We start from the raw sequence: 23,641 nt of genomic DNA, 5'->3' as shown, positions 1-23,641 counted from the left end.
AAGTTTCCACAGTAAGTGATGATTTGGGGTATTAAACGCATAAGAAATAATGGCTTGAAATATTTTACTCTGCAATTTATCCATCAAAAAAATATGTTTTGAATATTTTGTCACACAAAAGATCTGAGGTTTAACCATCTGGAAATGAATTTGATTTTCTGTAATAGGAGCCATCATCTGGTCCCTTGCTTTCAGCAGCTTCTGGTACTGAAAGAACAGACTCTACACTGACAAACGCTTTACTGTACCATCATATCTCAAACAGACATGAAAATCACCACATTTTGTTGACACTTTTATTTAAAACTTTACATGTTTCTCTCTCCAAACGTTTAAGCATTAAGTACTAAAGTAATCGCAGCATGTTTTCTCAGAGTAAAACATTTAAAGCTTAAGCAGCTTTGGCAAATAAAAGAACAAAACATATTTGTACAGGACTGAAGGCAAACAACAGAGCTGTACAAGACATCCTGAGGGGGACAATTAGTTTAAATGATTTCTTCTCTGATCACATCAAAACAAATAAAGTGTCCTTCGTTAAAAATTAATTCTGGCAGCATTGCAGAGCCAAGCAAAAGAACAAACTGGTTAAAAAAAACAGCATGGAAACCTGTGGAGCAGAGTGTAATATAGGAAGAAGGGATGGGGGAGATTACGTTTTTTTATATAATGGTCAAACGGTGTTTATAGAGCAGCGACACTGAATCAGGCAAAGAGATTCTGACGGGTATGAGCATCAATTATTCCTCTGTGTTCTTGTGTCAGGACGTTTCTTTTAGGAACTGATCAAATAAAAAGTATAGTACTAAAACAGAAATAAATCATTTCTCAGATGATATGTTTGATACTCTGTTTGGTATGTAGGTGACTAATGCTGACAAAGCATGAAAAACAAAAATAATAAAACTAAAACAGGAGTGAAATTGTAGGTGACACCACAGCAACATACTCTAATGAGAAGGATTATACGTCCTGGACGTTCATGGCCTCCTGAGGCCAGCTGTAAGTATCCAGGGTGAAGGAGTCGTAGTCAGGACTGTAGACCTGTGACAGCACAAACGCCTCCTTATCCTTGGGCTCAGGGTACACCGAAGCCATGTTGTGTTGGTATGCATAGTTGACAACCTGAAACAGGAACAAAATGCAGCATGTTGTGGTGATCAGTCATTTGGTATGATATCAGGTGGCGGTTCCTTCTGCCATCTCCTGTCTGATCTCCAGTTCCCTCTGTTGGTTCTGGAAACCACTGCAGACCTTTCCTTCCATTTGATCATGAAGCCACCTCTCTTTTTTTGATCACATCTTGTTATTGTTTTTATAATGGCTTTTATACATTTTTAGGAAGTAACATTAACAAACTATATAATTCTTTAACATTTTTGGTAAATTACCTTGAATACCGCTTCTACAATTAAGTCAAATTCACAGGATACATGATATTTTAAAAACAATGCTTATTGGGAAAAAATCTTTGGTTTCTATCTCATTAGATGATTATCATGCAAAATTGGTGTTCATCTTCTAGTTACATCTATATTTCTGTTTATTTTGATTATTTATTAGATACAGTTAAAAAAAATCCCAAATTCAGTTTGTCATAAGATTAGAATATTATATATAACCAGTTAAAAACAACTTTTTCATAAAGAAATGTTATGTTATGGCCTACAGTTGTGGTTTTCAAAGTCAAAGGCCAGTTTTCTGCATGTTTCCCTGCTTTACACCAAAAATCAAATCAATGGGTCAATAGCAAGCCTTTACTGCAGAACTTGATAACATGGTGAGTAGCTAAATAAGCCACTTTAACCAGCAGTGTTGGAGCAGAGACACTTCTAAAAGATGCAGGACAATGGCCCATGAAGGCTGGAGGTGGACACCCTTGGTCTATACAAATTGGTGAAGATGGCTGACTTGACAGTTGTCCATCACACAGTCAATGACACTGACACTACACCAGGAGGGCACGCCACAAAATGCTGTTGCTAAAGAAGCTGGCTGTTCGGAATTCTGTATCTAAGCATGTAAATGGAAAGTTGAGTGGAAGGCAATAATGTAGAATAAAAAGCTGCAAATTCAAAAGCAATATCTGAAGCCCTGAGCAGTCCTTTGCGAATGGGATTTTGCTGACACTGATATTGCAGGGGAGAAACAACCTGGACTTCCTAAACACCTCAGCAGTCACAAGCTGATCAACTCCATGCCACGCTTCACTGATGCAGTAATTCATGTAAAACAAGCCCTGAGTAAGTACTAAGTGCACATATTGTATTTTGCCTTATGCAATATTTTGAGAGACAAAATTTCGGGTCAAATTAAATAATAGTGAATGCTGAATAAAATCCCTCACCTTTACTGCAATCTTGAAGGACACTTCTCTTATGGTGTTTAGAGGTGGGTAAAGTCTTCCTTCGGCCAGGTGCTCTTCCGTTACCATGTCAGCTATCGCCTGACAAAGATAAACAGTCATAGCAGATATAATGATCCTAAAGTGGAGAGATACTCTGCAGACATAAGGTTTTTACTTGATGGTTCAATCAGTGGGATAGAGCTGAAATGGCAAACAAAGAGATGCTGAGTTTGACAAAGCAGATATGAACTAATACCATGAAGGGACTCAGCAGAAGCTTCTAAATTTCCAGTTAACAAGTATTTTTTTAAGCAAGGAACCAACCTCTGCAGTGGTGAGGAAGATGTCCTCTGATATGTGGCGCACTCCGCAGGCTATAACACCCAAAGCAACCCCTGGGAACACATAGGCGTTGTTTCCCTGACCGGGGAAGAAGGTGCGTCCGTCTGCCAGGGTCACTTTGTCAAACGGACTCCCGCTGGCAAAGATGCCTCTGCCCTGAACAAAGACAGGATTCAGATAACAACTATTGGCTGTACCTCCCAAACCGACCATATTTGTGAAAACGCTATAAATACTACAAACACTTGCGGTGCAAAACTATTTGCACCGCATGAACTTTTCCCCTCCTCCTGTCACGTTACAACCCCAGACCTCAACATGTTTGATATGGATTTTATGTTACAGACAAGCACATATGTAAATAAAGTGTGTAATTACACCAGTGTGAGTCCAGCTGAGTCCAGCTGTGCATACTGTGAAGGCTTAGTGGTGTGTTAGAGAACATTAGTGAACAAACAGCATCATGAAGACCAGGAAACACAACAGACAGGTCAGAGATAAAGATACGGAGACGTTCAAAGCAGGGTTGGGTCATAAAACAATATTCAAAGCCATGGACATCTTACAGACCTCTGTCCAATCCATCATAAGAAAAAGTAAATATGACAAAACTGCAAACCTAGTGAGACATGGCTGTGCACCTAAACTGACAGGCCAGACAGGGAAAGCATTAATCAGATGAGGATAAGAATAACTCTGGAGGAGCTGCAGAGACCTACAGCTTAGGAGCGAGAATTGTGTTGATAGGACAACTATTAGTCGTGCACTCCATAAACCTGCCCTCTAGGGAAGAGGGGCAACTAGATTGATGATGATGAAATTGATGAAAAAACTGCAGTTTGCCACAAGACATGAATGGGGCACCGTAAACGTACAAGAAGGTGACCAAAATTAAGAAGTACACATTTGCTCTAATTCCTGGTGGTCTATAAAATAAAATCAGTTAAAACTTAAACTGCTTGTAACATGAATTAATGGGAAAAAAAATCTTCAAATGACTAAGAATACTTCAGTATGGCCCTGCACTACCTATACTATACTGTATACTAAAATATATTACCTCTGTGAGTGTGTAGCACTGCTCGGCTGTGCACTCAGCCTTGCTGGTAGGATTGCTCAGAGCAAAGATGATCGGCCTCTTGTTGAAAGATGCCATGTCTTTAATGATCTTCTCGGTAAATGCTCCTCCAATTGCAGCAACACCTTCAGGACAAACTCCAGAGTCAGTTTTCTGACAACAACAGTCACAAATGATAAAAACAAAATTAAAAAACTGCAGCATTTGTAGGATTCTGCATCTGGTTTGACAACATTTGTTAAATTAGAGCTAACAAATTATATTTGATCATTTTGTCAGCTATATTTATGTTTACTTTAGATTTGAAGCTGATAAACCTTGAAATATTTCTGAGATGTTAGAAATATTGGACAGTTCATTTTACATGCAGTTTGTGAATCTCCAACCATTAAGTACAAAGTTTCTGATGGATCAGATTAAGGAGAAAGGAGTAAGCATTTTGTCACTATGGCGAGATGAAATGCTACAGACGAACACAGTCACCTTTTACAGATTTTCACTCAGTTTCCATAACTGGTCAGGAACAAAAGAAAACTGTGGGTTACACACTAGCTGGAACAGTTTGCTTGTGAAGTTTGTTCTTAATTTCACCAGAACTTCCAGTTATCTCACCAATAATGGCGGTGGGTTTGATGACTTGCACCACCTCCTCCAGAGTCTTCAAGTGTGGATGTTCGTGAGCAAACTCAGCTTTCTCGTGGTTCAGATTGCCTCTCCCCTGTAGGAACAGCAACTTTCTTTCTTTGTTTTCAAACCTCATGGTGATTTACATACAAGAACATGTGATTAGACCCGATTACCTTCACAATGAGACCTTTTGAATCAACCATCCAAATCTTTTTGGCAGCATCTTCTCTAGATACTCCCTCTTTGGCCATGGCCATCATAAGTAGGTGGGCAATACCCATAGCAGCCTGGTGAGATAACAATAACAATTTTCAAACTGTAACAACAACCGTTTCCTTTTAATGCTGGTTTCAAATTGTTCATCGACGCCGAGGCCTCGTTTAGCTCTGCTCACCTCGCCTGCTCCCTGGAAAACAAAGGTGTGGTTTAACAGTTTGTCCTTGGTGATCTTCTGGGCAGCAAAGATTCCAGCCACAGCTACAGAGGCCGTGCCTGCAGGGAAAGCAAACGTAATACTCTGGGAGCACGATGTGATCCTTACAATGAAGCAATGTCTGCTTGCGACTCACTTCAGATCACAAGTGACAAGCAGAACCAGTTAGACTAAAGAGGGGATGGCAAACGTGTACATACGCCTACTAACATGCCAGGTTTTGTGATTAATTTTATGTGACAGACCAACACAAAGTGGTGCATAATAGTGAAATGAAAGGAAACAAAACATGATCAGTGGTTTTCAATTTTGATTTGGAAATAAAAATCTGAAAAGCTTAGCGTGCATTTTCATTCAGCACTCCTAACTAACTTTTCCTATAATTACAGCTGTAAGTCTTTTGGGATATGCATTTTGCACATCTAGACTAACATTTTTGCCCAGCTCAGTCAGTTGGATGAACATCTGTCAGCATCTATTCATCCTTTATGTTTTGGGTTGATATCTTCCAAAGTTACTCCTGGCTGCTTCTCTGATCAATGCTCTCCTTGCCTTCAGACTAACGAGATACCTTGGATGTCATCGTTGAAGGTGCAGTATCGATTCCTGTACTTGTTGAGGATACGGAAGGCGTTGCTGTTGGCAAAATCCTCAAACTGGATCAGGCAGCTCATCCCGTACCTGCAGAGGAAGTGCACCATCAGTCAGGCATCAGGATCACCGTTTACAGCAGTAACTTACTGACTTACTTGTCTGTCACGGCCTGCATGAACTCATCGATGAGCTCGTCATATTCCTTTCCTCTGATTCTCTTGTGCTTCAGGCCGATGTACAGAGGATCATCTAGTAGCAACTGGAGGACAGCACAACGGATATTTCGGAACTGGTTTTAGAGTTATTTGCGCCTATAAATCAGGCAGATGAGGTTCTGCACCAAGAAAAGCTGATTCCAGCCTTCTTGCAGCACCAAGATGCCTCTCACCTGGTTGTCGGTGCCAACGTCCAGCAGCACGGGGAGACACTGCTGAGGAGGTACACCACCGCACGCCGTGTAGAGGGCCAACTTCCCAACGGGAATTCCCATCCCATAGCTGCCCAGGTCTCCCAGCCCAAGGATACGCTCTCCATCTGTCACCACTATGGCCTGGACAGACACAAACATTACTTCACATTTTTCAAAAAATTCCACACACCTCCAGACTTAAATTGTGGATTTTTTGTTCTGTGCAGCATTCTGGGCATTTGAGTACAAAGTGTATTCGCGTCAAGTGTGTATTCGAGTGTGGTGCAGGGCAATTTATCAGTTTTTGGTGCATCTGGACTCACATTGAGTCCATTTAAAAATCTGTAACTGTTGGACTTGTCAGATTAAGAACGGAGCATCCCAGACGAAATGCAGATTCTTTAAACCCCAGTTTGTGAACTTTGGTACCTTTATTTTGATTATGAAAATTCCTAAAAAGAGTAATTTTAGTGCTAGTGCTTTAGCCTTTTCAGAGCTGTCTAGACACCAAACAGATAGTGAAATAGTCTCTTTTTGATTTTTGGATACAGGTGTGCATTCAATCAGCAAGTCAAACACCAGAATACAGATGGGTAAAATCTTAAAATCAAGCTGTGAATTAGCTAATCACAGATGAAGCATGTTCATTTAACAAATCGGTGTGAAAACCACAGCCTTTATCAAGCCATATTAGACTTTTGTCCTTTAGAAAACATAAAGAAAGAAATTAGTCTAGAAGATCAAACATGTCGCACACTCAGATTTCTTTATCCATACTTGGAAAATGATAAAAGCTAATTCCACACAATTCTATACGTCGTCAGGCTGCACAGGAACGTTTCTAATGTGTGTTAACAGGTCAGGGGTTAGCAGAAGTGTGTTTCAGTGCATGGTGCGTACCTTGATCTCATCTTCTGGCCAGGAGTTGAGCATGGTGGCTATGTGTCCCCGGTCATGGATGGTTATGAACAGTCCTCTGCAAATATTACAGGTGTCATGAATTCAAACTCTGTCAACAAAATATTTGGCCAGCTGGGTGGACTTCCACTGTTATTTGCCTCTATGTTTTATCTAGATCTTAGAGACCAAGATGGTAAAGTGAACTGGACATTGAAATAATGGAAAAGAAAGGGAACTGAGAGAAAAACATGGTTTAGTCACAACTGATGCCATCATCAATATCAATAACATCACAGCTTCCTTTTTTCCAAATATTGTGCAGCTCTAGCAGGAACAGTGGGAATCTCACCTTGGCCTCCTGAAGGCGAGTCCGTACTGCTGGCAGGCCAGGCCTACTGTGGGAGTGTACACGATGGGCATGAACTGCTCAGTGTCAGAGGTCAGCACCCGGTAGAACAGCTTCTCGTTCCTGTCCTGCAGAGTCATCAGGAGGATGTACCTGAGAAAGAGAAATACGCATCTACTGACACAATTTGCTGTAGTAAAGTGCCTTTCTTTCTAAATATTCAGGTCTCGTGAAATGTTCCACATTCTGTCACTTTCTAATCCCAAACCTAGTTTGCCGTTATAAAGTAATTTAGTGAATTGGAAGAAAACAATAAATGGTTGTCAATTTGTTATCTTTTTTACAAATAAAAAAATTAACAGTGAGCCATGCATTTGCATTCAGTCCCTTCTATTCTGATACCAGGTTTGCATAAGGGCTCTGTGAATATTTGTAGAAGGGTGAATATTTGTAGAAGGGTGCTCTGGTCTGATGAGACCAAAACTTAGCTTTCTGGCCTACATAAAAACACAATGTGTCGTATAAAACCAACACTCCACATTGCTCTGAATACACCTTCCCTATGGTGAAGCATGGTGGTAGCAGCATCATACTGAGGGAATGTTTTTTTCTGTAGGGACAGGGAAACTGGTCAGAGTTGGTTACAAAAAACTATGGAAGTAAATACTGAGAAATCGTGGACACAAATTTCTTACAGACTGCAAACTACTTGGGACCGGGGGAAAGGTGCACCTTTCAGCAGGAAAATGTATATAAACATACAGCTAGACCTAAAATGCAATGATTTAGATCGGCGGTATGGAACTCCAGTACCTGATGACCAGTAGCAACTTCTAAATGTGATTCTGCTTAAACACACCTAAATCAAAACCTAACTCTTTGCAGCTTGATTTTCCATACTGAGGAGATAGACATGAATTTAAACGATGCAGGACATTAGTTTTTGAGGACGAGAGTTTGAGACCCGGTCATCTTTTTGGCAAACCGACAACTGATGCGCGCTTGAGCAATTTCATAAAAAATAAAAAAAAGGGCCGCAATTTCAGCCTCTAGATCTGCAAAATTGTTAGAAAGATACACATACATGCATATAGAACCTCTCTACAATAGCTAATGGTTTGTGGTTATAAATACTTTTCAAGGCACTGTAAAAACAATATTTTATAATGTTCAAAGCAAATTATCAACCTATGAACAGTACTATGGTCTGAGCCTTTAATCCCAGACTAAAAAAACACTAAATCCATTGATTAAAAAAAGGGTCAACAGCTGGAACATGCTAAAGAGTATTTTAAGCAACAAGCAGGGCAGCCTGAACTGATTAAACATCTGTATCTGTAGTGTGATAATCTTGAACAGGGCTTTGTCATGGTTTATTGAGAATGTCTGACACTCACTTGTCCAGGGGGTTGGTGCGGGTTTCGTAGCTCTTCATGACACGCAGCACTTGAACATCCTGGGAGAGGAAGCAGGGGGGGATCAGGCCGTGGATGCCCAGCTGTAACCGCTCCTCCAGGGTGAACGCCATTCCCTAAAGGGTGGAAGTTCAATTATTATAATACACTGTAATCCCTGGAAGGAATATGCACCAGGGAAAACACTCTAAAAAAAATAAAGCGGTAGCAAATCTAGATCAACGTGATTCATGTCCCCATCATCAACCTAAGAGCGTAGCTATGGCTCATGGTATTTGCTTAAAAGCAATGGTCTTACTTTAGTGGTTGCTTCTAATTATGGCATTTCAACTCCATGAAAAACAAACTGTGGAAACTTAAAGGAGTAAACAACATGAGGCAATGAAAAAGGATTTGAAAGCGGATATTGGGTGATCTTATGTTGCTTCTGTATTTAAGTTGCCAAGAAAGTTTTGATAAACGAATATTTAAGTTGGTGAAAAGACAGGTGGGGAGTCTATCGCCAAGGGTCATTGGGCACAAGGCAGAGTACACCCAGGACAGGTCACCAGTTCATCACAGGGCAACACAGACACACAGGACAAAGAACCATGCACACACACTCACTCCTGAAGGCAGGTTAGAGAGACCAGTTAACCTACAGGGGTTGGACAATGAAACTCAAACACCTGGTTTTAGACCACAATAATTTATTAGTATAGTGTAGGGCCTCCTTTTGCGACCAATACAGCGTCAATTCGTCTTGGGAATGATATAAGTATTGGGCCAAGGGAATGCCATGATATGGCAGTCCAAACCATCACTGATCCACCCCCATGCTTCACTCTGGGCATGCAACAGTCTGGGTGGTACGCTTCTTTGGGGCTTCTCCACACCGTAACTCTCCCGGATGTGGGGAAAACAGTAAAGGTGGACTCATCAGAGAACAATACATGTTTCACATTGTCCACCGCCCAAGATTTGCGCTCCTTGCACCATTGAAACCGACATTTGGCATTGGCATGAGTGACCAAAGGTTTGGCTATAGCAGCCCGGCCGTGTATATTGACCCTGTGGAGCTCCCGACGGACAGTTCTGGTGGAAACAGGACAGTTGAGGTGCACATTTAATTCTGCCGTGATTTGGGCAGCCGTGGTTTTATGTTTTTTGGACACAATCCGGGTTAGCACCCGAACATCCCTTTCAGACAGCTTCCTCTTGCGTCCACAGTTAATCCTGTTGGATGTGGTTCGTCCTTCTTGGTGGTATGCTGACATTACCCTGGATACCGTGGCTCTTGATACATCACAAAGACTTGCTGTCTTGGTCACAGATGCGCCAGCAAGACGTGCACCAACAATTTGTCCTCTTTTGAACTCTGGTATGTTACCCATAATGTTGTGTGCATTTCAATATTTTGAGCAAAACTGTGCTCCTACCCTGCTAATTAAACCTTCACACTCTGCTCTTACTGGTGCAATGTGCAATCAATGAAGACTGGCTACCAGGCTGGTCCAATTTAGCCATGAAACCTCCCACACTAAAATGACAGCTGTTTCAGTTTCATTGTCCAACCCCTGTACATATTTTTGGTGCGTGGGTGTAACCCGAATACCTGGTGGGGCATGGGAATAACATGCAGACTCCCTGGCCAGGATTCAAATCTAGAACAACCTTCTTTTATACAATATAATATACTTATAAATGTTATTATTTTAAATCATATTCTCTATCATTTACAATTAATGATCAGCTTTATTAGCAAAATTGTGTGCACAAACAAGGAACTTCAGTTTCAGCCGCACACAACATATAGACATTATGTATCAATATATAAACTTTAGTGGAAATAAAATAAAAGGATAAATGGAAGACTATGTTCACAATGAAAGAGTTTTTTTTATTTTCCTGACTATGAATATTGTAGCTTCACACTGAAGCATCAACACTATGAATTAACACATGTGAAATTATATACTGAACAAAAAAGTTTGAAACGCCTGAAAATACAGGTCCTTCTCAAAATATTAGCATATTGTAATAAAGTTCATTATTTTCCATAATGTCATGATTAAAATTTAACATTCATATATTTTAGATTCATTGCACACTAACTGAAATATTTCAGGTCTTTTATTGTCTTAATACAGATGATTTTGGCATACAGCTCATGAAAACCCAAAATTCCTATCTCACAAAATTAGCATATTTCATCCGACCAATAAAAGAAAAGTGTTTTTAATACAAAAAACGTCAACCTTCAAATAATGATGTACAGTTATGCACTCAATACTTGGTTGGGAATCCTTTGGCAGAAATGACTGCTTCAATGCGGCGTGGCATGGAGGCAATCAGCCTGTGGCACTGCTGAGGTCTTATGGAGGCCCAGGATGCTTCGATAGCGGCCTTTAGCTCATCCAGAGTGTTGGGTCTTGAGTCTCTCAACGTTCTCTTCACAATATCCCACAGATTCTCTATGGGGTTCAGGTCAGGAGAGTTGGCAGGCCAATTGAGCACAGTGCTACCATGGTCAGTAAACCATTTACCAGTGGTTTTGGCACTGAGAGTAGGTGCCAGGTCGTGCTGAAAAATGAAATCTTCATCTCCATAAAGTTGTTCAGCAGATGGAAGCATGAAGTGCTCCAAAATCTCCTGATAGCTAGCTGCATTGACCCTGCCCTTGATAAAACACAGTGGACCAACACCACCAGCTGACACAGCACCCCAGAACATCACTGACTGTGGGTACTTGACACTGGACTTCTGGCATTTCCTTCTCCCCAGTCTTCCTCCAGACTCTGGCACCTTGATTTCCGAATGACATGCAGAATTTGCTTTCATCCGAAAAAAGTACTTTGGACCACTGAGCAACAGTCCAGTGCTGCTTCTCTGTAGCCCAGGTCAGGCGCTTCTGCCGCTGTTTCTGGTTCAAAAGTGGCTTGACCTGGGGAATGCGGCACCTGTAGCCCATTTCCTGCACACGCCTGTGCACGGTGGCTCTGGATGTTTCTACTCCAGACTCAGTCCACTGCTTCCGCAGGTCCCCCAAGGTCTGGAATCGGCCCTTCTCCACAATCTTCCTCAGGGTCCGGTCACCTCTTCTCGTTGTGCAGCGTTTTCTGCCACACTTTTTCCTTCCCACAGACTTCCCACTGAGGTGCCTTGATACAGCACTCTGGGAACAGCCTATTCGTTCAGAAATTTCTTTCTGTGTCTTACCCTCTTGCTTGAGGGTGTCAATAGTGGCCTTCTGGACAGCAGTCAGGTCGGCAGTCTTACCCATGATTGGGGTTTTGAGTGATGAACCAGGCTGGGAGTTTTAAAGGCCTCAGGAATCTTTTGCAGGTGTTTAGAGTTAACTCGTTGATTCAGATGATTAGGTTCATAGCTCGTTTAGAGACCCTTTTAATGATATGCTAATTTTGTGAGATAGGAATTTTGGGTTTTCATGAGCTGTATGCCAAAATCATCCGTATTAAGACAATAAAAGACCTGAAATATTTCAGTTAGTGTGCAATTAATCTAAAATATATGAATGTTAAATTTTGATCATGACATTATGGAAAATAATGAACTTTATCACAATATGCTAATATTTTGAGAAGGACCTGTATGTCTTATATTCTAGGTTCTTCAAAGTAGCCACCTTTGATTATATATATATATATATATATATATATATATATATTAGCTGACTACTCTGGCTGTGAGATGTTCAATGTGTTTATCAGAGAAATAACCTGGGAGAAGAAACTGTTGGCTGGATCTTGCAATAAGTGCTCAGTAGCACAGACCTAAAGGTAAAAGTCTAAACAGTTTGTGTCCAGGATGTGTGGGGTCTGCAGAGATGTCAGCTGCCCTTTCTCTGACCCTAGACCTGTACAGGTCCCGTATGCATTTAAGGTCAGCCCTGATGATCCTCTATGCAGACCTGATTGTTTGTTGCAGTTTGGACCTGCCCTGTTTTGTAGATGTGCAAAACCACACAGTGATGGATGAACACAGGACAGACTGAGTAACGGCAGTGCAAAAGATGACCAACAGCTCCTGTGGAAGATTTCTGTTGTGTTGCTGCAGGAAATACACTCTCTGTTGGGCCGTTTTCCAGTGTCTATGCCTGAGGACCATCTCAGGTCCCGAGATCGGTTGGCTCCCTAGGAAGAGGACGTAATCAACAGTAGACACAGTGTTGTTGAGGATGGTGAGGAGAGGAAGTGCCGGTGGTGTTCACCTTACATCCCCTAGCTTAAAAAAAGTCTAGAATAACAATGATACATATATGTCATTGCTAATCACAACAGACCAGTGCATTGCAACCTCCAACAAAGTCTTTTCCATGTTTATTACCATTTGCATTGCTCAGGTAGATAAAGTGTCTGATATGGAGGACCAATGTGCGAGCTGGTTAGGTACCTTACTCAGAAAAACTTGATAGCGTTAAGCTTTAATTTGGAAAAGCTGAATTGTAGCCCTCAACCATCTGGCTGTAGTTACCATTTCTATAGTTTTCACTGGCCCTGCATTGGAAGGCTTCTTGAACATCTGAAGGGGGGTGTGAGCTTTAATCTATTTATTCTGTCCAATGAAGTGAGTCCCTGCACCCACTCCCCTTTAAACTCCTCTTCTCTTTCATCGTCTCTGCCTTAACGCTCTCCCCATTTCCTCCACTGACCCACAAAGGGAAAAACACAGAATCTATTGTGCATTTGAATGCAAACTTTTTTTTGTCACCTTTTCCAGCTCCAGACAAGCTACAATGTTTCAAACTAAACATGATTCACTGCAGGTGCACAGCTGAAGGTCTCAGAGCACGGGTCACTGGAAGAAGACAATGACAGACTGGTTCTAGGACTGCAGCGGAAGAGAGAAAGTTGTCTAGGGGTGGAAACTTCTCAAGAAAATCCTCAAAATAAACTGCTCACGTCGATGAAAAACCCTTACAGATATCACCAAGTGTATTTACAGTGGTCTCAATGAGGTTAAAGGTCACACATTACCAGCTTTTAACAGAAGGCCATTATTATTATGTAGGCTGCAAAGTACATTTGTTAGGGTGGCTTTCCTTATAGTAGGTGTAATTAAGATTGAGCCTACATTCAATGACTTACAAAAGTATTCATACCCGTTGAACGTTTTCACATTACAAGAAACTTTAATCTTTTTTATTGAGAATTGATGTCAGACCAAAACAAAGCAGTATATAGATTATCTTTGTAGATCATTTTTAAGTATTGCTACATTTGGATTTAGGTCAAGACTTTGACTGGGCCATTTTACGACATGAATATGCTTTGATCTACACTATTCTACTGCAGCTTGTTTTACACTTAAACGTCCACCACAGTCTTAGGGTTTTAGCAGCCTCCTACATTGCCCTGCATTTGGTTCCAGCCATATATCATGCAACTCTGTCCAGTTTTCATGTCCCTAAAGAAAATCGTCCCCACAGCATGATGTTACCACCACTGTGTTTCACTGTAAGGAGGATGCATTCAGAGTAATGTGCACTATTAGTCTTCTAAAAAGTTCAGTTTGCAAAAGTTCAAGCAGGACTTCTTATGGCTTTGTTCTTGCCTCTTTTCTGTAAAGTTCAGATCTGCATTGTGCACAACGAATAGTTGTCCTGTAAACACATCCTCTAACCAAACCTTTGGATCTCTGCAGCTCCTCCTTATTTACCATGGGCATTTTTGATGCTTCTCTGATTAATGCTCTTCTCATGCCTGTCAGTTAGGGCTACACAATATATCACAAATATGGTGTCATCGTAGTATTTATCTATATAATCGCAATAGCAAGATTTTCTGATTTCTCAAGCAACCCTACTGTCAGTTTAGGCGAACGGTCATGTCTTGGTAGGTTTGCTAGTGTTCTGTACTCTTTTTATCACTGAACGATGGCTTGAACTGTGCTCTGTGACATGTTCTTTAAACTTCTTCTGGGCGGACAGCGCATGGCGTAGTGGTAGAGCGCGCGACCTTACGGAGGCCTTAGTCCTCAACACAGCTGTCCCGAGTTCTAGTCCCGACCCTGGAGACGTATGCTGCATGTCTTCCCCCTCTCTCCACCCCACTTCCTGACTGCTGACTTTGGAAAAAATACCACACAGAAAAGGCCACTAGTGCCGCAAAAAAGGGAACTTATCCTGAACTTTATCCCTGACCTGTCAGGCGAGATCCTATGTCTTTCATGATGTTGATTATTTACTAATTAGCAGGTGCTAAGTAGAATCTATTTACTAAATAATTCTGAAGGCAATCGATTGCACTGGATTTTATTTAAAAGGTGCCAGACTAAGGCCTGGTCCATATGGAGAGCTGTTTCATTCAAAATTAAATAAATAAATACTGCTATTGATAAATTATTAATAAATATTCCATGAAATAAATATCCCCATGAAATAAAACAAAATAATTATGTTAAAAGAAAATGACTGACTGACTGACATTTATTTCAAGATTTATTTAATTTACTTAAAGATGTATTTATTTCATAATGCAGTTTTATTTTGTGACACTTTTATTTTGTAAAGCTACTTTACGTATTTCAGTGACTTTTACTTTTTAACCCAGTTTTTCATTTTAAGCTCTTTTTATTTCATGCTCTTATATTCAAATGAGGGGGCGGAGTTTTATCTGCTGGGCAGTATTGCCAGGTCTACGATAATTATCGTATTCGTACGATAATTTTGCTCTCTGTACGATGTACGAGCAATATTCCTAAAAAAGGCCAAATGTACGATAATTTGACCATTCCGTGAATGTGTGGTTGTAATCAGTCGTCATCAGCTAATCACCAAAGTCTGTCGGAGTTTTTTTGTGAACCTTGAAGGCATCTGTGTCCGGATTTGGGAACAGTTGCTGGAAATTCCAGCCAATCGTGCTTTTCTAAATGTGACCTACGAGTGACGTGATGCGTTGGCCTCAGAACAACGGCCATGATTGGCTGAATAGTCCCCTGCGCCCATGATTGAGGAAAAGAAAAGAAGAAGAAGCAGAGCCCGGCACTGTGGGGCTGCAGCTGTTGATAAATCCATTCCGTTCTGACGCCATTCAACACATCAACAGATATATTATTTTGGTTATGACGAGTGTACAATCATTTCCCTCAAAATACGATAATTTTATGTCTCTAGTACGATAATCCTACATTTCTCACCTGGTAACACTGGCGTTGGGACACCAGGGCTGAGCTCAATTCCTGGCAGCGGCCGGCTGAGGACAGCATGCCGGAGGGGGCCAGGGATTTTCCGCAAGGAATCCCCTGGCTCCAGACCGGCCGTAAAAACCTTTAACCTGCCCCCACGGTGGTTACCGCTGTTTTTGTGGAAACAAATGCTGATTATTGGCAAACGGGATGTGATTATTGTTTCAGCCTGTTACTTTCAAATGATGATGTCTTTATTGATTTTTATTTAATAAACAGTGTTAGACCCATAACATAAGGTGGCTGTCTTTACTTGAGATGGGAAATAAATAGCACTGTGTATGAATGACGTGCTGAAAGGATGACGAAGACTTATTGCACAAACAGCTTCCACAAAAGCAGCGGCAACCACCGTGGCAGGCTTTTCAAAATTAAAGTGTCACAAAATAAATAAATAAATCTTTAAGTAAATTAAATAAATCTTGAAATGAATTAAATAAAACAAGATGAAAATATCTTAACAATTATTCTGTTTTATTTCATGGGGATATTTATTTCATGGAATATTTATTAATAATTTATCAATAGCAGTATTTATTTTTTTTATTTAATTTTGAATGAAAGGGCTCTCCATAGCTCCACACATGACTGGATATCTGGGGAAAACAAATAAATTTTTATGAGTTTTAGCCTTTCACCCACACAAAAACTCAGTTTACATCACTAAAATGGATAATTTATAAAAAACGTCAACAAAAGTGGAGATTTGAGAAAACCCCATATTTGTGTTTGCATATGTAAATAGGAAAACAAGTTTTAGGGTCCCCCGCATCATGGTCTGCTGACATCACATGCGCGACCATTGCTGCTGACTTGGCCATGGGAAAACTGAATGCTATCATCTAATACGGTATTTTACAGTAATTGAACCTCTATCTTTCCACACAAACCAACCACCTGGGTCCATGTTTCATTCCTAACAGAAGGTCTTGGTTGTTTTGAAGTATTCTGATTGGCTGACTTAGCTTTTAACTTTGTGGTACACTGCCCCCTGTGTTTGGCATGTTTAAAACAACGCTCTGTGACGTATTTGTGCAGCTTCGTGTGGATGAAAACTTTTCTGAAATGAATCCTGTGTGTACAATATTATTTTTTAAAACAACGTGAGGGAGATATTTGTTTTTATAAAGACCTGGCTACATGTGTACAGGGTCTAAGAGGGGCTGAATACAAAAATACAGCATTTTTCTGATTATTTGTATTTTTATTAAACCAAACGTTTTCCCTCAAGGTCATAATTATGCACCAATTTGTTTTTATTTATAACAAGAAAATACATTAAAGTTTGTGGTTGTAACGTAAGAAAATATGAAAAAGTCCAAGTGGTATGAATACCTGAATACTGTAATGTGTTAATTGTTAAATGAACCTTGAGCCACACCTCATTACTACTGATGTGAATTTACAAACCAATATAGTTTTACAGCCTCTGCTGTGAAACAAAGGATCCAATATCTTAGAAACTGATGTGTTTGCAGAAAGTAGGCCAGTGGAGTGAAGCTGACTTCAGACTGTGAAAGAAAAATTTTCCCACTTCATATTCACAAAATAAAACAAGACTTCAGTGCAACTGTTGGGAGTGTTGTTTTTGGACTCGCACAGGAATGAGACAGAAAATCTCACAGAATTTTTTTTTGTTAAAGTAGAACTCCATTTCCTGAATGTTTGCACTTAATTGAACCTGTGAGTTCGGATGTGACTGCTGAGTCGGCATGGAGAATAGAGAGAACCGAGACTGACCTCTGAACATCCACAATCTAAGCAATAAACTCATCGTGATCCTCAGCAGTAAAGGCTGTCCTGGTGCCTTCCAGTGCAGTGACTAACGGCATCGCGTTTTGGGGGGATCCAGTAAAAATGCGGTTTTACCGGTTTCACCCAAATGGGACAGAAGGGAAATGGGATTCTTGTTTTATTCAGACCCTGTAATAATTGACAGTATTTAACAGTTTTAAAATCTCTAACATTACTCGCATCAGAATCCAAAGGTTCTGGCCTTTTACTCTGTGTTTTTATATTCCACCATCACAGCATGTTCTATGCAGGACATTATGTTGGCTGTACACACATTTAACTTAATATGGTGAAACTTAAGTTTGTCAAGCATCCATCTACATCATCCTCACAACTACAGCTTCAAAAACACATTTGATACCATTCTCTCCACTGGAAACCCTGATCTGGCATCACCTATGACTATATAACTGCTACAAACAGGAAGGACTCTTAATTACATTTACAATTGATGTTCATTTCCAATACAAAGAGCTGAGAAGCTTCTAAGTCACCGCTTCACTTTAGCAAAAAAGCATAATCATAAAAGTAGTAATAAAGAGCTAAATTGTAAACTAACAACCAATCATATAACATTTTCCAACTTTTTACGTTTTTAGTGTACGCAACCCTGTTTACAGTGGGTGTGGGAGGCTGCTGACCCACTGGGGACATTATCGGCCAGTGGAAGGAGTACTTCGAGGATCTCCTCAATCCTGCCATCACGCATTCCCTGGTGGAAACAGAGGCTGGGGACTCGGGGTCGGACTCTTTCATCACCCAGGCTGAAGTCACCGAGGTGGTTAAAAAGCTCCGCGGTGGCAAGGCTTCGGGGGTGGATGAGATCCACCTCCACCCTGAGTACCTCAAGTCTCTGGAGGTTGTAAGGCTGTCATGGTTGACACGTCTCTTCAACATTGTGTGGCGGTCGGGGACAGTGCCTCTGGACTGGCAGACTGGGGTGGTGGTCCCCCTTCATAAGAAGGGTGACCGGAGGGTGGGTTCCAACTACAGGGGGATCACACTCCTCAGCCTCCCTCGTAAGGCCTATGCCAGGGTATTGGAGAGGAGAGTCCGGCCGATAGTCGAACCTCGTCTTCAGGAGGAACAGTGTGGTTTTCGTCCCGGCTGTGGAACACTGGACCAGCTCTATACCCTCTACAGGGTGCTCGAGGGTTCATGGGAGTTTGCCCAACCGGTCCACATGTGTTTTGTGGACCTGGAGAAAGCATTCGACTGTGTCCCTCGTGGGGGGTGCTCCAGGAGTATGGAATTGGGGGCCCTTTATTTTTGGCCATCCAGTCTCTGTACAAGCGGAGCAGGAGTTTGGTCCGCATTGCCGGCACTAAGTCGGACCTGTTCCCAGTGCATGTTGGACTCCAGCAGGGCTGCCCTTTGTCACCGGTCCTGTTCATAACTTTTATGGACAGGATTTCTAGACGCAGCCAAGGGCCGGAGGGGTTCTGGTTTGGGGACTAGTGGATTTCGTCTCTTCTTTTTGCAGATGACGTGGTCCTGTTGGCCCCCTCTAGCTAAGACCTACCGCATGCGCTGTGGTGGTTCGCAGCAGAGTGTGAAGCAACTGGAATGAAGATCAGCTCCTCCAAGTCCAAGGCCATGGTTCTCGACCGGAAAAGGGTGGCCTGTCCTCTTCAGGTTGGAGGGGAGTTCCTGCCTCAAGTGGAGGAGTTCAAGTATCTCTGGGTCTTGTTCACGAGTGAGGGAAGAATGGAGCGGGAGATCGACAGACGGATCGGTGCGGCTGCCACAGTAATGGGGACGCTGTGCCGGTCCGTTGTGGTGAAGAGAGAGCTGAGCTGAAAAGCGAAGCTCTCAATTTACCGGTTGGTCTACGTTCCTGCCCTCACCTATGGCCATGTATTTGGGTCATGACCGAAAGAACGAGATCCCGGATACAAGCGGCTGAAATGAGGTTCCTCTGTAGGGTGGCCGGGCACTCCCTTAGAGATAGGGTGAGGAGCTCGGCCATCCGGGAGGGGCTCAGAGTAGAACCGCTGCTCCTCCACATCGAGAGGAGCCAGTTGAGATGGCTCGGGCATCTATACCGGAAGCCTCCTGAACGCCTTCCTTGGGAGGTGTTACAGGCACGTCCCACCGGGAGGAGGCCCAGGGGACCGCCCAGGACACACAGGAAGGACTATGTGTCTCGGCTGGCCAGGGAATGCCTTGGGCTCTCCCCGGAGGAGGTGTCTGGGGAGAGGGACGTCTGGGCATCTTTGCAGAGTCTGCTGTCCCCGCAACCCGGTCCCAGATAAAGCGGAAGTACGAGTATGAGTGATATGTATGTGTTACCGTTCAAAAACTACAAATTTAATTGATAGCTAAAGACACCAATAAATGGATTCATTAATAATGATTAAGTTGAAGAACACATGTAAGAGTGATATGCAGTAAAGCAGAGTTTACAGGCCTATCAGCCTCACTCTTACTTGGGAAAAACCCTTCAGTAGCTATATCCAAGAAAGCCCTTAAAGGACGTATACATTACTAGAGGTACAGTGTCTTCATACACCTTGAACTTTTCGCATTATACACGTTACAACCAGAAACTCCACGTATTTCATGGAACTTCATGTGATGGGCGAACTCTAAGTAGCACATAATTGTAAAATGGAAGGAAATCGACAAGTGGTTTATGTCTGGACTTTGACTAGGCCATTATGAATATGCTGTGATCTAAATGCACCTCAATCTAAGGTTTTCTTCCATGACTGACCTGTATTTAATTCCATCTACTTTTCTCCCCATAAGATAACGCATCCCCCACCATGCTTCACCATTGGAAGGGGTGGTGTGTTCCGAATGAGGTGCATTGTGTACTTTCGACCACACAAAGGCTTTCGTATGTGGACCCAAAGTTATTCTTTGTTTTGTTTTTTTACCTCATCTGACCACAGCATCTTCTGCCACACAGCTGCTATGTCCCTTAATTATTGTTTTCTTTCACTGATGCCTTCTTCTTGCCACCAGCAATAAAGGCCAGACCTCTAATCTCCATGGATCTCTGCAGCTCCTCCAGAGTTCCCAAGGACCACTTGGCTGCTTTTGTGATGAATGCCCTACTTGTTAATCTTGGGAAATGTTTTATAGTCTATATTTTTCCTGAACTGTCTTGTATACTTCTTGGCCTTTGTGATGCTTTTTTATATTAAAATGGGCTGAACACAAAAGCATGAAACAATTTTCAGATTTATCTGGGTGAAAAAAAAAAAAACTAAATAAATATCTATACTTTTTCTCCCACTTCACAATTATGTACCATTGTGTCTTGGTCTAATACATAAAGTCCTAGAAATATGCTTTGAAATGAGATGTAGTTATATTCTGACAATGTGAAAAGGTTTACTGGATATGAATACTTTTTCATGACCCCTCAGAATAATAAACTAACCTTGTTCAGGTGGGGGTTCCTGGTGATGTCGTAGCCCCGCTTCTTAGTGTACACGCTGCCCTTCTGGTTCGTCCCAGAGTGGCAAACCCGCACAGCTTGGAGAGCGGCCCTGTCGGCCTGCACTCCCCCAGTGGGGCGACCCGGAGAGGCGACCAGCACCCTCATCCTGCCCGCTGCAGCGCGTCTGCACAAGGACAAAGCGGCTCTTCCTGAGAGGGAGTTCATGCTGCCTGCGGACACCCAGGTTGGAAAACGCCAACAGTGGAAGAAGTCACATTACACTACGGAAGGACACACAACACCGGGATGCCAAACATACCACGAATGATACCAGCTCAGTTTCTCTGTAAACAGCCAGCTTCAACCATTAAACTGTAAGCTTCAAGCTGAATCATTTCTAAAAAAAAAAAAAAAATTATCAGGCTTCGCAGTCCTTTACACAGTTCAAGTGGTGCTTTGGAAAATATCTAACAATAACACAGATTAAACTACAAGCCGAATGGTTAAACGCTCTCTAACAGCTCTGCTAGCCGCTGTTAGCATATGCAGCTCTTATAACGAGCACTATTTTCTATTTAGATGGACCTGCTAAAACCTGCAAGCGCCGAGCTAGAAGTCAGTTGGCCTCACCTGAAAACTGTGGGAATCTGACAAGCACCTGTCCTAACTGTTGATAGGAAGAACTCCTTTGGCCCTACCGCCACAGCTCGTACTGAGTGTTGTTCAACCGTAGGAAGGAGGCTCGACAGCTGATCCAGGACCTCCTGGCATTGGGCAGTTCGACATCCGTGTCCAGATTAGCCCGCCTCTCCGAGCTGCGCAGCAGCCAATGACAGATCCGCACAGCGATGTCAGAGGCCCCGCCCTCCTCACGGTTGCTCAGGGAACGGTGGCTCCTTCAGCATCTCCAACTTTTACTGGTATTCTCTTATCAAATATCGCGATATAACGACTGCCTTCAGGTGCGTTTCATGTTCTTGTTCTCTAAACCTTGTAACCTGAAGTATGCTCAACTGATAGTAACTAAACAGAAGTTAATTTGATAGCAGTTTATGAGTAAAACTGAAACTACCACCGGAAATCAATTAGAATTTTGCACAAAATTGTCTGCATTGTTTAGATTTGAATAGTGGACCCCCCTGTCGGAACTTTTATTGCCTCTGATTGTGATGCATTTGAAAAGAGCATAGAAAGTATAGAAAAAAAAAACAACTCTGCATGTTATGTGTTGGGAGTGAAAAAATAAATGTTTTATTTAAAAAATCCAGCTGTCAATGCACTAAGAATTCACAAATTTTGCAAATTTTATGCTGGCTAAGCAGAACCTATAATATTGAAAACCACAAATTAAGCCAAGCAATCTTCACCAGTCAAAACTCTACAGCAGTGTTTTTTTTAACCCTGGTCCTCAGGGCCCATTGCTGTTCATGTTTCAAATGTCTCTGCTCCACCACACCTGATTCAAATGGTTACATTATCTCCTCGGCATGTTAATCACCCATTTATTTCAGTCAGGTGTGGGAGCCGGGAAAAACCTAAAATATGCAGAAAAGTGGGCCCTGAGGACCAGGGCTAAGAAACACTGCTCTACACTATACTGTATTCAATTCAGTTCAAAAATACTTTATTCATCCCAATGGGAAATTAAATATTCATCTCAAAGGGAAATAAAATATTTATTCATATATAACCAAGAAGCTAAATATTCAGTCCTCAGTAAATGAGGACAGCACTGTGAAACAAATCTTGCAGTTCGTAAGAAACATTTCATGGATGCATCAGGGGCGTAACCTGGGGTCAATGGGTGTTATTGTTGGTCTCTCAACATTATACATTCTCACCCAGTAGACCCAGCCGGGGTTGATCAGGACTTGACTTGTGTCCCAGCAGTAACCCACGGTTTTTTGGCCTTAGAGGTTATGACCATGCCTGGACGTCTCTCCTGCGTGCCACCTTAAACTATTCAGGGAGGGTAATGACACGGAATCGTGGAAGGACCAGTCTCTTCCGTAGGAAGCCACTGATCTTCCTTTCTAGGGACTCGACTGTGGGACTTCATAGACCAGCAGAGACCACAAGACGTTAGGAATGCTGGTAGATCCAGGCTTTAAATCAACCTGGCAGGCCAGATTTATCAGCCTTGGTAAACCAAGCCCCAAGCTCATTGTTGAACTTCTGGATGGTGACAAATTCTTTCAAGCTTGCATTGAAGAGTTTCTCCAAGCTCTTGACTGTGACTCTGTGATGGAGGGATTGATATTTCCACAGATTGCAAACCAGTACTTGTTGATCGCTTTCCTCTTCTTCATTACCATAGATCTTGACTTGAAGGGCTTAAAACTCATCCTTGCCCAGAGGATGAGGCTTTTGAGTCCTTTCACAATCCACCTCCAATCTAGAACACCTGTCGTCGTGATATTAAGGTCATCCAAAAAAGCTGTAAATGGGGGGGGCCTCTTGGTTAGTGTCATCAGCTGCTTTCGCAGCATGTTTCACATTTCTGCAAATGCTTGCTTCTCCTCACCAGGAAAAGTTGTATACTGCTTCTTGAGGGTCCGAAGCTTGTGACGCAGTTGGTTTTTATTAGCTCCCCTGCAGTTCATGATGTAGGTAGACTTCGTGTTGAATTTGGATCGCTGCCTCAGAGCCACTTAATCCACTGCTGTCAAACAACTCTGCTGGAATTGAGAGGCATTGATATGTGGAGCGGCTTGACTCTTTGGGTGACACCTGGCCAGGCTCCTCCTGCCTCTCACTGGGTTTAGGACCTGTTTGTGTAC

General features: G+C 42.1%; 1 protein-coding gene across 4 annotated transcripts; it reads right to left on the bottom strand.

Moving 5' to 3' along the window:
* Positions 1-282: 282 nt before the first annotated feature.
* me3 (malic enzyme 3, NADP(+)-dependent, mitochondrial) lies at positions 283-21,641 on the bottom strand. 4 transcript variants are annotated; one of them, XM_047370548.1, is made up of 16 exons: positions 21,492-21,625; positions 21,181-21,258; positions 20,862-21,091; positions 8,474-8,607; positions 7,080-7,229; positions 6,731-6,806; positions 5,810-5,971; positions 5,577-5,680; positions 5,399-5,508; positions 4,789-4,886; positions 4,568-4,681; positions 4,380-4,485; positions 3,750-3,892; positions 2,672-2,845; positions 2,348-2,446; positions 283-1,125 (listed from the first exon to the last, which is right to left on the bottom strand). In XM_047370548.1, exons 3-16 carry the CDS (start codon positions 21,084-21,086, stop codon positions 964-966), a joined length of 1,857 nt encoding a protein of 618 aa, XP_047226504.1. In that variant the 5' UTR covers positions 21,087-21,091; positions 21,181-21,258; positions 21,492-21,625; the 3' UTR covers positions 283-963. The 4 variants fall into 4 exon arrangements, with proteins under 4 accessions (XP_047226504.1, XP_047226502.1, XP_047226505.1 ...); XM_047370546.1 differs by lacking the exon at positions 21,181-21,258 and having other exon boundaries at positions 21,492-21,641; XM_047370549.1 differs by lacking the exon at positions 21,181-21,258 and having other exon boundaries at positions 20,862-21,087; positions 21,492-21,641.
* Between the last annotated feature and the right edge of the window lie 2,000 nt (positions 21,642-23,641).

Source organism: Girardinichthys multiradiatus, chromosome 7 (genome assembly GCF_021462225.1).
Source record: "Girardinichthys multiradiatus isolate DD_20200921_A chromosome 7, DD_fGirMul_XY1, whole genome shotgun sequence".
In the NCBI taxonomy this organism is placed as follows: domain Eukaryota; kingdom Metazoa; phylum Chordata; class Actinopteri; order Cyprinodontiformes; family Goodeidae; genus Girardinichthys; species Girardinichthys multiradiatus.
This window is presented reverse-complemented; position numbering and strand designations above follow the sequence as displayed.